Source organism: Sinocyclocheilus grahami, unplaced genomic scaffold, assembly GCF_001515645.1.
Source record: "Sinocyclocheilus grahami isolate Dianchi unplaced genomic scaffold, SAMN03320097.WGS_v1.1 scaffold557.1, whole genome shotgun sequence".
Classification (NCBI taxonomy): Eukaryota; Metazoa; Chordata; class Actinopteri; order Cypriniformes; family Cyprinidae; genus Sinocyclocheilus; species Sinocyclocheilus grahami.
The window spans coordinates 616,762-634,356 of NW_015505736.1; the positions used below are offsets into that span (position 1 = coordinate 616,762).

Genomic DNA, 17,595 nt, shown 5'->3' on the forward strand with positions numbered 1-17,595 from the left:
TAATTTTTTCAGGTTTCTTTGATGAATAGAAAGTTCAGAAGAACAGCATTTATCTGAAATATAATTTTTTTGTAACATTATAAGTGTCTTTATCGTCACTTTTGATCAATTTAAAGCTTCCTTGTTAAATAAAAGTATTAAATTCTGTAATTCCCCCCCCCCCCCAAAAAAAAACAAACAAAAACAAATTATACTGACTCCAAACGTTTGAATGGTGTAGTGTATAATGTTCCAAAAGCTTTTTTATTTCAGATAAATGCTGATATTTGCTGATATTTGGATCTTTCTATTCATCAAATAGTCCTGAAAAAAAGTACTCAACTGTTTTAATTATTGATAATAATAATAATAATAATAATAATAATAATAATAATAATAATAATAATAATAATAATAATAATATAGAAGACCGGAGTAATGATGCTGGAAATTTAGCTTTGATTACAGGAATACATTGCATTTAAAAATGTATTCAAATAGAAAGCAAATATTTTAAATAGTAAAAAATATTTCACAATAGTACTGCTTTGTCTGTATGTTGGATCAAATAAATGCAGGCTTGGTGAGCATAAAATAATTATTTAAAAATATCACTGTTCAAAAACGTTTGACTGGTAGTGTACAGTATATATATATATATATATATATATATATATATATATCATAATAATATACTGAAAATAAATAATAATAATGTGTGTGATTGTAAAGCATCTTTTTGCTATTTTTCTTTCAAATAGATGCCACTTGGTTTGATTTTTTGTTTTACACTTGAATATGTGGATAAACTGTCCAAATACAGTTTGGGGCTACTGTATGCTAAATTATCATGATGTTCTTGTTAGCTGACAGTTGGTGTTTGCTCTTCACACCACAGTCACACGTCAGGCGCTTTCACAAGACGCCCCTCATTAGACAGATCTCTCCCTCCTAAACTCTGAACACTCACCAAAGCACCGCTTCCAAGATATCACAACATTTACAGTCAAAATTCCACTCATTAAAGAAAAAAACAATAGTGTGGTAAGTTGAAGGAAATCTGGACTAGAAAAATGCCCACAGGAAAGACAATCTATATCTATCTCTATCTCCGGCTTTAGTTAAGGAGCTTAGAGCAAACTAAACATGATGCCGTTTTATCAGTCAAATTCTGTTTGTTACTAGAAGATTGATGACAGGAGGCTACTTTGATTGTTGATCTGAGTAATACAGTGATACAGCTCTTGATTGATCTATAAAAACATCATGTAAATTATATTATACATCATACATTCTAAAGCCCTTCTAAGATGGTGCACAATGCATTTTGTATTAATCACAGTAACAATATCAAGGTAAAAGAAAAAAAAAAATCGATGAAGCCTGAAAGAACGCAACTGCTTCATTTCCAATAGCGTATCTGAATGTGGAACAAATAGATGTATATTAAACCTATCTATTTTCTGAACGTATGCAGTGTTATGACAGGTACTCATTTACTTATATCACAAAATATAAAATAAATAAAAATAAAGACCAGCATGCCTTATCTTGATCTTCAGTTCAAGTAGATGTAGATGATCATTCATCCAAAAACAAAACACAACAAACCAAATCCGACAAGTGACAAATGAAATCAGAAATCGCTTGCAGTACTTTTAATCAAAAGATTACAGGATTTCTAACGTCTGCTCTGAATTAAACCTCACTTCCTCTATCCGTAGCGTCAAGCAGCCCAAACCTCACATATCTAATTAAATCAGGAATCATGTGCATTATTTAAGACTTTATTACCAGGCCAGCGGAATTCCCAATGCTCTGAATTCTTAAACAGGTGTAGCTGTTGTTTCCAGAAACTTGTATTTACGGTGACTTATGAAACTTAATCTGTAATGCTTGAAGTATTCACTAATACCATGTGTACAGTGGGAGTGTCGTACACGGCTGTGTGCTAACGCTGGTCTTCTGAGAGCCATGCGGACGCCTCTGTCACGGATATTAATGGTGTGAATACAGAACAAATTTCCCCCGTACAGCGCTGCAGCCGTTCCCTCGTGTTCCCCAAAGCAGGGTACTTAGCAGAGCAAGGACGATAGGAAAGGGAGAATTTCCACAAAGAAAGTTTTGTTTCAGATGTGTTGCTAAGGGACTGAGGCAAAAACTTGCATAATATTTCAATCACAGCTGTGCTCATAAATTAAATAATCAGAGCTGTAGCGCAGAACACATATTCCTCACTTGTTGAGCCGTGGTTCTAATGCGGATGATGCAGGTTCAAGACCCAGTCTACATTCATTAATTTTCTTTCCTTCCTTCCTTCCTTCCTTTTCCCCCTGTCTTGCTAGAAAATTCCTGTTTTTCACATACTCACAAATGCAAGTAAGATTTGTCTTTCGCAATCAATCATTCAATCAATAAAATGACTCAGTTGCCAGGAATTTTATTATGAACTGAAATATAATTCACAGTTTGAATTGCAATGCGATTGATTGATTGATTGATTGATTGATTTGCAAAAGTCAGTAAGATTATTTTTTATTAAGATTGTTTTTGGAAAAAAATCTCTTATGCTCACCAAAATGGCATTTCTTTTAAAGTGAAAACAGTAATATTGTGAAATATTATTACTGTATACTTACAATGTTTGATAAATAAAAAGTATGAATGTATGTAAAAAATACATAAATAAAATAAAAATGTTAAATTAAATTAAGGAAAAAATATCTTCTTAACTCCAAACTTTTGAATGGAAATGGTTGTGTAAAATTTGTCATCAGACATTTTATATTCTTTGCATTAAGCCATAAAAAACATGTTTTTGCATTGGTGCACTTTACTATTTACATTACTATGCACTTTACTATTTTCACCTGTCTGTTACAAATCATTATTATTATTTTTTTCCTTAAAGGTGGGGTAAGCAATTTTTCAAAAACGCTTTAGAAAACTGATTGGGGCCGAATAGCAAAACAAACTTGTAGCCAATCAGCAGTAAGAGACGTGTCTACTCATGATGTGGAGGAGAGAGCGTTCAGTGCACAGGACGGTCATTAGCCGAGCCGAGCGACAAAAATATGTAGCGTCTGGACCACTCCAACACACAATATATATTTTGTTAGCTAGCTTTCACAAATACTTTGTAACACCCCAGGACGCCGAACAAGACCCTGGTTTCATGGTAACCCGATACATTTACAACCTTGTGGAATGCGAGCCGGCTCTCAGCTGCTTTCTCCAGAAACAAGGGGTACAAATGCACAGGAGAAATGGACTGTTCTACTATAGATGACGGATAAGAAACAAAAGAGGAAAACGTTTGAGGAACAAAAGAAGGCTTCAGGCAATAAAGCAAGAAGTAGGACCCGTGTAAATATCGGATCAGCTTTCCAGTGCTGGAGAGAACTCAAGGAGCGGAAGGCCTGCGATCGGACGCCGAGGTTGCTTTGTTTCTTCTCGATAGGTGAGTAACACCGTGTCTGCGCCGCAACAGCTAAAGTCTTTGATGAATATAAAGTTCAAAAGAGCAGTGCCTTTTTTTTGGCAACATTATAAATGTTTTAAGGGTCAAATTAATGCACTCTTGCTGAATGAAAAGTATGAATTTCTTGAAACAAATAAGTAAATAAATAAATCTTACTGACTACAAACTTTTGAATGGAAATGTAGCTTAGTATAAAATTGATCATCATCAGAACTTTTATATTCTTTGCATTAAGCAAAAAAATATATATATATGTCATCATGTTTTTGCGATGGTGCACTTTACTATTTTCACCTGTTTGTTGCAAAGATTATTTTTGTCTTCTTACTGGTTTCTCACTGAGCCCTGCTCTCAACAATATCTAAGCTGTCTAATATTTAAGAGCAAGAGAAGGCCAGCACACAAAAAAAAATTTAGAAAGTGCCTCTGGTTCTCGGTTGCTCGAATAAATCCACATTATTAAACAAGTTAATAGACTTCGACACAAACCCACGGCACACAGAATGAGGTGTTTAGGTGTTTATATTTGATATAAGCCCATATAAATCAATAATTACAAAAAAAAGAAAGTTTCTTTCTGCAAAGAAATGAAGTAGCGTTGAGTGAAAGCTTATATTATTAAGTATAGTAATATATTATTAATGCAACTGTAGCAATGAAAGATTGTGAAGCCACTGGTGATTCATTATTTGACCAGAAAACTAACAAGATGAAAAGTGCACAACAATGCAATTTCACATCTGGACTTCTGCAGACCTGCAGAGGCGGGTTCCTGTGCAGATTAGCACCCACTTGAGACGCCTAATTGCCTGCAGCTGAAAGGACTAATTGAGACGCCACATTTTCAAACCTATTTCCCCACGAATCACGACATTCTTATAATAAGCCGAGCGGAACTGTACGACACTCCCGCAGCGGTACGTATCAAAGCCCGGCTCACACATCACTTCCTGTTCTTAGCACAAGCCTCCAGATGTACCACACTCTCTAAACTCAAAAGAAGATCGGATGTGAGCGCATTGAGATCTGTTGGGTTTGGTTGTTGAGATTGTGGAGGGAAGTATTCTTTATGTATGCCGCTGAAGATGCTCGTATTCATGCACTGTGTAATCAAAGGCGGGCAAATGAGAGAGAAGACACGTTTTGAAGAGAGAGTTTCAGAAAAGGAGGACAGATCTTGGCACGGAAGAACCTGCCTTTGAGACATGATCTTGAATGCATCGGGCAGATAACAGTTGATGTTCTCCATTTGAAAGGGGTCAGCATCGCAGATCTTGTCGTCTGTCCGGCCGTAATTGGCACTCTCGATCATGATGACATCACTTCCTGGACAGCGGAGGTCGATGGGGTAACCCTCACAAGACAGCTCCCGCCTCACCAGACCGAATGGCATGGCTGCCCGGCTGAACCCTGGAAGACAGAGAGAGAGTTTAGACCAAAAAATACAAAGAAATAGTCTTTACATTAGCTTGTTGCAGTAATGAGGATTTGGATGAAAATGTCTATTAAAAAATCTGGAAAATAATGCCACAAAGTAAGAAAGAAAGTAAGTAAGTAAATAAATAGTTACAAAGCAAAAATATCAAATATAAAGTTCTGACAAAAGTATTTCTCTCCATTTTATGGAAGGGTGAGAAAGGCCAGGCAACAAGAGAGATACAGTCAGTGGAAAAAATAAAGAAAGAAAGAAATTAAAAATCAATACATGTGCCGTGTTCTGCTAATGTGAAGAGCGTCACATGTCTGCTCAGAGAGTGAAATCTAGTCCTGAGCTCAGAGCAGCATGTAAAGGGCATTTCCCTCATCACGCTAATGTCAAACACAAATAAAACACATTCAGCCAATCACAAGCCTTGACCTTAAATATATCCCTATATTTAGAAATTAATCTCACATGCAAAATGCAGCACGGACGCACCAGAAAATAAGTACAAGAAAAAGAATCAATTATGTGCTATGACTGAAAATTACATCTATCCATCTGCACAGAAGGTGTATGTAGAAAAACAAACCCTCACCAAATCCCATTTGTGCAAAGCAAAAAATCTTACACTACAAGTCAACTTTACTTCTTGGTGCATCATTTTTTGTTTTCTTGCTGCCTCAGACTGTAAATGGTTTTAAAATGTGTCTTGTTTAAAATACTATTTTTTATAACAAAGATTCATAACCTGAGAGAAAGACTGCTCTTTAATCTATATTTCCTCTAGCAATGTGTATAACTTTGGCCACATTAAGTAGAAATCCATGGGAAATCAGTCAGTACGATTGATCTATTCAGGTAAGTGGAATTATAAAGTCAACATCTTGGCTCTGCATTTTTTTTTTCTCATTCATGTTTTGAAATGAAGAGGAAAATAATCTGTCTGCTGAGAAGCTTCTCCTGTAATTATTCAGTCGGAACGCAGTGACTGTGCGTTTTATCCACAGCATTTCCCCCTGAGTTTGACATGCTGAGATGTTCTCAAAGACACTGACAGCAAAATGGATTCAAATTACTTTAAAAAGTCCATTCAGTGGAAATCAAATCTTGGGTTGTTGAACCACGATTTATCGCTGTTTTTTTTTTTTTGTTTTTTTTAATTTGTAGTCATTCCTTGTGACCATTAGAAAGGCAACACAGCAGCAGGTTTTGACTGATGACAGGTGTTGCCGCCTCAGATATGTCATTTTATAGTGTGCGCTGCTCAACAACATGCAATTCAGTTTGTGACTCGGTAAAACCACCAGTGAGAGGTAAAGCTCAATAAAATGCTAACTGATAATTCCAAATCGGAATGCATTCAAATTCAAAATCATTGTAAAATGCAAATAAACTAGTTCCAACATTGCTTGACATCTGTAAATTACAACGATAAAGAGCAACGTTACTTGGCTGAATTATTATTATTATTATTATTATTATTATTATTACTGTATGTGTGTGTGTGTGTGTGTGTGTGTGTATGTGTATGTTAGACCGGCTTAATGTGTTTATGTCGTATGTTAGACTAGTTTAAGTGTTTATGTAGTTAATAAAACCTTACTTGTATCACACTTGACGTGTTCATTGTTTGCTCATAACCGGAGTCAATAATCATGCAGATTTACGTTACAAGCTTATAGAATTGTACAGTAAGAAAGTTATTTCCCTTAACCAGGAAATTAACGTTCTTAGAATTGACAAGACAGTTGACCCTGAGTGGTCAGCTAAATATCTACAGCGATTCTAAAATATGAATAGTTAATTATAACTAGTTATGGTTAATTATTCATATTTCCCCATGAGCTGATTCGCTACAAATATATAGATGACGGATAAGAAACAAAAGAGGAAAACGTTTGAGGAACAAAAGAAGGCTTCAGGCAATAAAGCAAGAAGTAGGACCCGTGTAAATATCGGATCAGCTTTCCAGTGCTGGAGAGAACTCAAGGAGCGGAAGGCCTGCGATCGGACGCCGAGGTTGCTTTGTTTCTTCTCGATAGGTGAGTAACACCGTGTCTGCGCCGTAACAGCTAAAGTCTGTCTAGTACACTGGATGCGACAAAGCTACCTTTGAAAATCATTTGAAATTTGTGTCAATACGTCATAAATAGAACGCAGCAGCAGTTTTCTGTCAGGGATTTGTCATGACACGACAAGTGTAGACCATAGATATGTGTATATATATATATCTATGGTGTAGACAGCATCACTGATTATAATGAGTTCTATAGTATTTTGTCACGCTGCGCCACTCGCGTCCGGTGTAGACATGGTGTAACATTGGTTTTGCTTTGTTTCACAGAACGAATCATTGCCTGGGTTGCGTACGTATGTGTGGGGCGGAGCTATCAAAATAGGGGCGAGACCCTTTTGGGGTAGGGGCGTGTTTGTTTTGGAGATTTCAAATGTCAACATTGGCTACCAGAAATCGCTTACCCCACCTTTAACTGGTTTCTCTCTGAACCCAGCTCTCAGCAATATCTAAGTTGTCTAATATTTACGACCAAGAGAAGGCCAACACACACACACACACACACACACACAAAAAGCAGAAAGTGCCTCTGGTTGCTCGATCCCTCATATAAATCCACATTATTAAACAAGTTAATAGACTTCGACACAAACCCACGGCACACAGAATGAGGTGTTTATATTAATTAATTTGATATAAGCCCATATAAATCAATAATTACAAAAAAAAGAAAGTTTCTTTCTGCAAAGAAATGAAGTAGCGTTGAGTGAAAGCTTATATTATTAAGTATAGTAATATATTATTAATGCAACTGTAGCAATGAAAGATTGTGAAGCCACTGGTGATTCATTATTTGACCAGAAAACTAACAAGATGAAAAGTGCACAACAATGCAATTTCACATCTGGACTTCTGCAGACCTGCAGAGGCGGGTTCCTGTGCAGATTAGCACCCACTTGAGACGCCTAATTGCCTGCAGCTGAAAGGACTAATTGAGACGCCACATTTTCAAACCTATTTCCCCACGAATCACGACATTCTTATAATAAGCCGAGCGGAACTGTACGACACTCCCGCAGCGGTACGTATCAAAGCCCGGCTCACACATCACTTCCTGTTCTTAGCACAAGCCTCCAGATGTACCACACTCTCTAAACTCAAAAGAAGATCGGATGTGAGCGCATTGAGATCTGTTGGGTTTGGTTGTTGAGATTGTGGAGGGAAGTATTCTTTATGTATGCCGCTGAAGATGCTCGTATTCATGCACTGTGTAATCAAAGGCGGGCAAATGAGAGAGAAGACACGTTTTGAAGAGAGAGTTTCAGAAAAGGAGGACAGATCTTGGCACGGAAGAACCTGCCTTTGAGACATGATCTTGAATGCATCGGGCAGATAACAGTTGATGTTCTCCATTTGAAAGGGGTCAGCATCGCAGATCTTGTCGTCTGTCCGGCCGTAATTGGCACTCTCGATCATGATGACATCACTTCCTGGACAGCGGAGGTCGATGGGGTAACCCTCACAAGACAGCTCCCGCCTCACCAGACCGAATGGCATGGCTGCCCGGCTGAACCCTGGAAGACAGAGAGAGAGTTTAGACCAAAAAATACAAAGAAATAGTCTTTACATTAGCTTGTTGCAGTAATGAGGATTTGGATGAAAATGTCTATTAAAAAATCTGGAAAATAATGCCACAAAGTAAGAAAGAAAGTAAGTAAGTAAATAAATAGTTACAAAGCAAAAATATCAAATATAAAGTTCTGACAAAAGTATTTCTCTCCATTTTATGGAAGGGTGAGAAAGGCCAGGCAACAAGAGAGATACAGTCAGTGGAAAAAATAAAGAAAGAAAGAAATTAAAAATCAATACATGTGCCGTGTTCTGCTAATGTGAAGAGCGTCACATGTCTGCTCAGAGAGTGAAATCTAGTCCTGAGCTCAGAGCAGCATGTAAAGGGCATTTCCCTCATCACGCTAATGTCAAACACAAATAAAACACATTCAGCCAATCACAAGCCTTGACCTTAAATATATCCCTATATTTAGAAATTAATCTCACATGCAAAATGCAGCACGGACGCACCAGAAAATAAGTACAAGAAAAAGAATCAATTATGTGCTATGACTGAAAATTACATCTATCCATCTGCACAGAAGGTGTATGTAGAAAAACAAACCCTCACCAAATCCCATTTGTGCAAAGCAAAAAATCTTACACTACAAGTCAACTTTACTTCTTGGTGCATCATTTTTTGTTTTCTTGCTGCCTCAGACTGTAAATGGTTTTAAAATGTGTCTTGTTTAAAATACTATTTTTTATAACAAAGATTCATAACCTGAGAGAAAGACTGCTCTTTAATCTATATTTCCTCTAGCAATGTGTATAACTTTGGCCACATTAAGTAGAAATCCATGGGAAATCAGTCAGTACGATTGATCTATTCAGGTAAGTGGAATTATAAAGTCAACATCTTGGCTCTGCATTTTTTTTTTCTCATTCATGTTTTGAAATGAAGAGGAAAATAATCTGTCTGCTGAGAAGCTTCTCCTGTAATTATTCAGTCGGAACGCAGTGACTGTGCGTTTTATCCACAGCATTTCCCCCTGAGTTTGACATGCTGAGATGTTCTCAAAGACACTGACAGCAAAATGGATTCAAATTACTTTAAAAAGTCCATTCAGTGGAAATCAAATCTTGGGTTGTTGAACCACGATTTATCGCTGTTTTTTTTTTTTTGTTTTTTTTAATTTGTAGTCATTCCTTGTGACCATTAGAAAGGCAACACAGCAGCAGGTTTTGACTGATGACAGGTGTTGCCGCCTCAGATATGTCATTTTATAGTGTGCGCTGCTCAACAACATGCAATTCAGTTTGTGACTCGGTAAAACCACCAGTGAGAGGTAAAGCTCAATAAAATGCTAACTGATAATTCCAAATCGGAATGCATTCAAATTCAAAATCATTGTAAAATGCAAATAAACTAGTTCCAACATTGCTTGACATCTGTAAATTACAACGATAAAGAGCAACGTTACTTGGCTGAATTATTATTATTATTATTATTATTATTATTATTTACATATTGGTTGTCATATTGCTGGTGCCATAATTTTATAAGATAATTAAAAACATGATTTTACCATATAAAAGTTACTTCAAATGTTTGGGATCATATATATATATATATAATTTTATTTATTTATTTATTTTTTTCTGCAAGGATGTATTCAACTGATCAAAAGTGACAGTATAGACTGCTGCATTGTTACAAAAAAAATCTATTTATGCTGTTCTATGGATACAAAAAAACAAAAACAAAAAAACAAAGGTTTGTAATTTGTTTGTTTGTTTGTTCATTCATTTATCCTGCAATGGTCCATTCAACTGATCAAAAGTGGAAGTAAAGACTGTTACATTGTTACAATATATATATATATATATATATATATATACAGTATATACATACATACATGTTTTCTATTTAAAAACATCAAAGGTATATTAAAAGTAGCATTCAAAAGTTTCAAACTATTTTATTGTTGTTGTTATTATTATCATTATTGGAAAAAAAATAATAAAAGCTGTTTCAATTGAAAAAAATGTTTAAGCAGTACAACTGTTTTCAACATTGATAATAAGAAATTATTTGAGCACAAAATTAGGAATACATTACATTTTAAATCATATACAAATAGGAACGAGTTCTATTCAATTGTACTAATAATTCACAACACTCCTGTTTTACTGTACTATTATTTGTACTTTTATTTATTGATCAAATAAATGCAGCCTTGCTTAGCATAATTAACATATTTTGAAAACATTACAAATCATCTTATGAATGGATACATCTTTTCAAAATGTGCTAGTCGTAGATTGGCTGCAGTTAGAGCTCACAGAGCTCATGAAGCATTCAAGTAAATTGACACGAATAATGTGATTAAACGTTATCATGATTTATTTGCTCAAGTCTTTTCGGTCTTTAGCAGTAACATTTCAATTCATGGCCCCTTTCCCCTGGCCTACATTCCACTGTACTCTAATGCAACTCGATTGCGAGGTCACAACGGTGTTTGAGCGGATCAATCGGGCTGCGGCGGTGTCCTGCATTATCTCACTCGGCCCTTTTCCCTCCTGACTCCAGCTACACAGGAATAGCACAGCCAAACCCGCCCCCTGTTCACCTCATCCGATCGGCTCTGCTGAAACTCTCCATTTTCCCCAGCTGCGGTTCCGCCACATGGCAGCTGATTTCATCCTCTCAACCACACTCCATTCTTTCATTTTACCAGAACACCAGGAAAACCAGGGTATGTTGAGGGCGTGGAAGGGACGATAATGAGAAACTGCAACGTGTTTCTGCGGCCTGGCATGTCGAGTTTACAACACGCGATACTTCTCCAGTGTCTGGGAATTACATTAAAACACATTCCCGTTGCCAAAGCCCCGAAACGCCCACCAGCACAGTTCATGCATCATGTAGTCCGCTGGAGCCTGCTTCATAAACAGCTTTTCAAAAGCAGGACAATTGATTAGGCCTGGAGTCACTGCTGACTCACGCTGCTATGGACAGATATTTCAGGACACGGTCAAATCTATACAGTAGAGAGAGAAAAAGGGCCAGACTTCCAAATCTAATTAAGGGGGAAAGACTTCTTTCTGTACGGAGGGCTTTTTTCACTGTACTGTAAACATGTTACAAAGCAGATCGAAGTAGTTCAAGCAGGTTGGAACATTAACATTATATCACTTAATGATATATATATATATTACAGTGAATTTCTTGCAACCACAGCTGCCAGTTTTTTTTTTTTTCGTTTAAATTTAACAGGATTTTAACATTTAGAAAGTGCTTGTTAACCAAATGCCTTCAAAAGCTTTTTTTTTTTTTTTCTTTTTTCTCTATCGTCTCTCATTGCTGCAGTCTGACTCTAAACTTCATTCATGCAATGGTAAATGGCGTCTTACTGTTGATTTTAAGCATATAATGATTATGATTTATTGTGTACTGGCTTTGATTAACTAATGAACAGTGCTAATGATTTTTTTTGTGGGGCAAATATAGGACACATTACTCCTGACGTGCAAAGACAAACGCCCTCAACAAACAGTCTATTAAACCATCAGATAATGGCTAAAGGTCAACGGTAATTCAAATCTAGTAGATAAATCTGTCCTTCATGATGCACTTAAAATTAATAATGTAAATTAACATATCCATGACTACAGGAGAAATGATTAGTTTAGAGAAAACATCATGTTAGTGCTCAATGTCCCAATGACACTTGATTTTAAAGGACCAATTCTCACTATTAACTAGAATGCATGCATATTGCCTGTTTATTACATATAAAGCACATATGTTCTGCATGAGCATATTTTATATCCCTTAATCCTACCTAAACTATACAACTACCTTACTAACATTCCTAACTTACATTAAAAGTTGTAGTTAGCAGTCAGTTAATATTGAGAATTGGTCCCCAAACTAAAGTGTGACCCCTTTTCCATATAAAATACAAAAGGTGCAGAAATGCCACAGTGACAAAGAAACTTAATTCTCTAATTTACTTAAAGGAACACGCCACTATTTTTGAAAATAGGCTCATTTTCCAACTCCCCTAGAGTTAAACAGTTGAGTTTTATCATTTTCGAATCCATTCAGCCGATCTCCGGGTCTGGCGGTAGCACTTTTAGCTGTAGCTTAGCATAGATAATTGAATCTGATTAGACCGTTAGCATCTCGCTCAAAAATGACCAAAGAGTTTTGATATTTTCCCTATTTAAAACTTGACACTTCTGTAGTTACATCGTGTACTAAGACCGACGAAAAATTTAAAGTTGTGATTTTCTAGGCCGATATGGCTAGGAACTATACTCTCATTCCGGCTTAATAATCAAGGAACTTTGCTGCCGTACCATGGGTGCAGCAGGCGCAATGACATTACGCAGCGCCTGAAAATAGTCCCCAGCTAGGTAATATCGAAACTCTTTGGGCATTTTTGAGAGAGATGCTAACGGTCTAATCAGATCCAATGATCTATGCTAATCTGCAGCTAAAAATGCTACCGCCAGACCCGGAGATCGACTGAATGGATTAGAAAACGGTAAAACTCAACTGTTTAACTCTAGGGGAGTTGGAAAATTAGTCTATTTTCAAAAATAGTGGCATGTTCCTTTAACGCCACTAGATAATTAAAGAGGATTGTGAGTGCTAAATTATTCTACATCTTAACTACTATCTTTCATTAAGAGTGTCAATCTTTTAATAAATAAATAGATATTTACAGCTTGTTCATATTTTCTAAGTTATCAGAGTTTGATTTTTTGCCTAGAACAGGCAGAAATTTGGATGGCCAAGCACCTCTCGTATTTTCTTTAGAAAATTTAAAAATCCAGTTTTATTAAAGATAATATTATACCGTATTGGCCCGAATATAAGACGACCCTGATTATAAGACGACCCCCCTTTTTCCAGATGTACCTTTTGGAAAAATACTTTTTAAAAAACAAATATTGTTTTTTGTCAGTAAAACACATTTTGTCTTCAATTATTTTTTGTTTTGAAGGTATGGTAAAAACTGGTCAAATGTACCAACAATCACATTTAAAAAATATACACTTTTTGATATACCATAAAAAAAAAAACAGGTAGCCCATCTGAATTAGGACATTTAGGCTATCCATCTAATAGTAGCCTACCAAAATCTTATTAACAGTAGAAGTTAAATCTTACTGTAGTCTTCAAATCTGGGTACTGTCTTACGTTTAAAATCACAAAGGGAGTTTGGCCCCATCAGGCTAATGTGACAGTCACGACTCTTACATGACAGCTGTAAGATTTTCTTTTTCTTTTGTTTTTACTCACGATCTTTACAACACGCATTACATTATGTATTTCATGGCACATTCGTTTTATGCATATCTGGCGCCACCTATTGTTGTGGGTGTATTATTGACATGTCAAAGTCTAGACCCTGAATATCAGACGACCGCGTTTTTTCAGATGTATTTCCAAGAAAAAAACATAGTCTTATATTCGGGTCAATACCGTATTAAGGCCCATGACCGAAAAGGTCCTCCATTTTTAATCGTAGAAATTAAAGAGACATTGTACTAAGGGGCGGAAAAACTCAGTGACAACACCGAAGAAAGCAAATTTGGCATTTTGCTCAGGAGAAAGGAAAGTAATTTAGATTAGTACACCCAATCGCGTTTGTAAACGGATTATAATTCTTTCAAGGGGAGAAAAAAAAAAAGGTTTTTACATATTATGCTGCATAGAGAGATTTAGAAGTCAGATTTTCGTGTCTTGCTTAATTTCCTTTATTATCTCTATAAAGCCAAGGATCCACCGTCTCTTTTGTCTCAAAGTTGAGCATTTGTGTAATTTCCTCTCTGGTTTCAGCCGGTCAGGGTCAATGAGCAGTCGTGGTCAGACAGCAGGAAGGACAGAGTCCATTTGAAAGACATTTGCACCTCAATGACAAGGACTCAAAGTTTCCTCTATAGAAGCTTTAGTGATGTCCACTAACTACTTGACTTTTGCGTGTTCAGCCCTGTGTAACGTGACCAGAGCCCACCGAACGATGGGTCAGCCATTTCACTCCCAAAATTATGAGACTGCTCATTCAAATGAAACTTCAATCAGCTATTCATTCATTTACGATTTCAAGCGCTTCACCTCAAAATTTCCATAAAATATATTTGATTCGTCTAAAAGTAGTCTGGACATGACGAAACAGTTTTGCTTTTTGGTATGCCTTGTGCCTAAGAGAATAATTCTGATTGATCCAAAGTGTTCGTTTTGGCTTTAGCCCATGGATTGCCTCCTCTCTCTTTCCTGTGGTGATGTGCAAACTGGCTATTGGGCTGGTTTTCATGTATAGTTTATGCTGGTACCTTTCTTTCACATCTGTATTATACTGTGCGGAACACAGCCAGAGCTGTGCGAACTTCCAGCGCACGAACCAGCGCTTTTAAAAGTGAACGGGTCTCCTGCTCTCTCCTGATTAAATGACGTGGGTCAGGAACGGAGGCAGTAAATAATATATTAAAGAGAATGCTCGATTTCATCGCCATGGCAACCTCTCCAGCAGTGCCATAATCGCTATAATCTCCCCCTGAGGCTTATCAGTCATTCTGGTCAGTCACCACAAGGGTCGCTTTTCAATTCCTTTCAGGTAGATAGGTAGCCAACTCTGAACTCTAGCGAACAGGCCCCACATCGACACACAATGGAGTCCTTTCAGAGCCCTGCCTTATCAGTTGCACTGCTGTACATGACTCCACAGATCTGCTCGGTGCGACTGGTGGGAGAGCCTTTTAATCAGGGCTCAAATACACCTCCCATTTAACCTCGTCGAGCTCTGTTACCATGTAAATGTTTTTATACATACAAGGTGCTTTTGTGCCGCCGAGATTCATTGTGGAAAACCGATACGTGTGTTTTTAATTACACAAGATTATGTACAATGTTAGGGCAAAGAGATTTTGATAATGCATCTTATTACACTGCACTCAAAACATGCTGTTTGAAGTGTAATTCCTATATCCATTCTTTACTAGATTGCTAGTAATTCATCTCTGCAATAATAAAATGCAAAAAAATAAAATTACTAAACGTATAATTGTGCACAGTTAGGACAGTTGTTCTATACAGTAAACATTTCTGGTAATGTACTGAATCACCACTTGGTATAAAACACCAAATCCCAATCTAAATCCTGGAGGAAACTAATTTATTTATTTTGTTGACTATAAGTAGCTTTGCAACTACATGTCAACTACCAGTAGGGATGGGCGATACCAAACTTTTATAATTTGATTTGATGCAAAACAATACAGATACCGATACTGATACCGATACTGAAATACCAAAATGGTACACTGTAAAATCCAATAGTTTACCTTACTTAGATTTAGTTAGTTATCTTTACTTAGTTTTTATACTTACTAGGTTTTATTAAGTTACAGCTACTTTCAAGGCAAATACAACAATTTACTTACTTTGAGTGACACTTACTTAAAATATTCAAGTAGCCACAAAGGAACCAATGACATTAATAAACCAGTGAGAGGCAGCAGTGCACTAATATGTTGCTAATGTGCAATATAACAACAGGAGAAGAAGAAAAGAAAACGAGTCTTAATAGGCTTTTCACTCATTTCCTCCATGTCTGCAGTTATCTTTCACTAGTTGCATTCACTCGTTTCCCAAAGTCATCTTCAATGTTGAATTCTCAATACAACTGAAATATTTGAGAGAACATCACATAAGCTAACTTCATAAATTGATGTTGATTTTCCTAAAATGTGTTTTTTTTACTTCCCATTATAGTGATTAGCAGCCCCTTTGGTTGGGCACTTTGAACTTGGTTTACGTTACTATAATTATCTTCCTGTTAATGTAGTAATGCATTATGAAGTCAGAGTTATTTGATTTCAAAGGAAGAAAAGTAATAAATAGGTTGCTTTTAGAAAGTGACCTATCTTCTAATTAAAGAATTAGTGCATTAATAGTGTGTGTTCATTAATCAACTTTATCAAAAACATTTTCATAAAGACCCTGATATGCTTTTTTTTGGGTTTATATAATTCTTAAATCGTGTGTGGTAACATCCTAAAGTCGCACACAGACTTAAACATTCAGCATGTGAACCACAACAATGGTAACAATTCAATTTCATTTATTTTCATTACTTGTGACAATAGCCATTTTATTTGCTCTTTTTGTTGTGCTGCTACTGACACAAGACAGCAAATAAAATTGTCAAATAAAATCAACAACTATAAAACAAAGCAACTGTATAATTTATTCATACCGCAATGCACTCTGGGAGTCAGTGAGTAGCTATACTAAGTCATGAGTAAACCTAAATGAAAGGATCAAGTACCCCCTACAGTTCTTTTTTAGTTACTAGAACTCTCGTGTAAGTAAACTATACTAACTAAGCATCTGTCAGTACAACATACTATTGCTATTTCACTTTACTTAGTTTTTTCAAGGCAATCGGTTTGCATGCTTTTTTTAAGTAAGCCCAACTAATTAGATTTTACAGTGTATGTGATTTTTCAAAATAATGTTGATTTTTAGGGGAAAAATAAAACAAAACAATCATTGCACTTACAGACAAACCATGTAACGTGAGTGAAGTGAATGAGTGTCTCTGTGCATGTGTGGCTGTACACAAAAGCATCAATACCAAATAAGTAGCTTGTGAGTATCGATATATTGCTACTGCTGTATCTATGTGCCCATCCCTAACTAGCAGTCATTAAAATATTAGTAGTATTAGTAATATCTTCTAACACTTTATTTTGATGGTCCCCAGCAGACTGACTCTAAGTATATCAACTTATTCTACTAAATCTAACCTGAAACATAACCTAGTCTACTAATACTCTACTTATATTTTAATGAGAGTTAGTTGACGTAGTTGCAAAGATACATATAGTCAACAGAAGGAACCATCAAAATAAAGTGTAACCCCACTGCTATAGCACCGGTGGCACAGGAATGTGATGGCGACACATTATAAATCTTATCAGCTTTGCTCATGAATATTAATTACAGCACATGGCGTAAGCCAGATAGTGTTAACTGGTTTGTTGAACACCAGTAAAAAGACGTTAGTCAGATGTTAGCCTTAGTAAAATTACTGTTCAAATTACTGATTGGTTTGTTTGTTCAGGCAA

General features: G+C 36.2%; 2 protein-coding genes across 4 annotated transcripts in view; both read right to left on the reverse strand.

Annotated features, from left to right (window-relative positions):
* LOC107556186 (adhesion G protein-coupled receptor L2-like) overlaps window positions 1-4,866 on the reverse strand; it is a 46,823-nt gene extending 41,957 nt beyond the window's left edge. For all 3 annotated transcript variants that reach the window (XM_016239237.1, XM_016239238.1, XM_016239236.1), the window contains exon 1: window positions 4,657-4,866. In XM_016239237.1, coding sequence (XP_016094723.1) covers window positions 4,657-4,853 — 197 coding nt within the window. In that variant the 5' untranslated portion in view covers window positions 4,854-4,866. The remainder of the gene's footprint in view (window positions 1-4,656) is intronic.
* Window positions 4,867-8,004: 3,138 nt separating this feature from the next.
* LOC107556174 (adhesion G protein-coupled receptor L2-like) overlaps window positions 8,005-17,595 on the reverse strand; it is a 47,005-nt gene continuing 37,414 nt past the window's right edge. The window contains exons 3-4 of the mRNA XM_016239222.1: window positions 8,254-8,471; window positions 8,005-8,163 (exon numbers count right to left, since the gene is read on the reverse strand). Of these exons, the coding sequence (XP_016094708.1) occupies window positions 8,005-8,163; window positions 8,254-8,471 (377 nt within the window). The remainder of the gene's footprint in view (window positions 8,164-8,253; window positions 8,472-17,595) is intronic.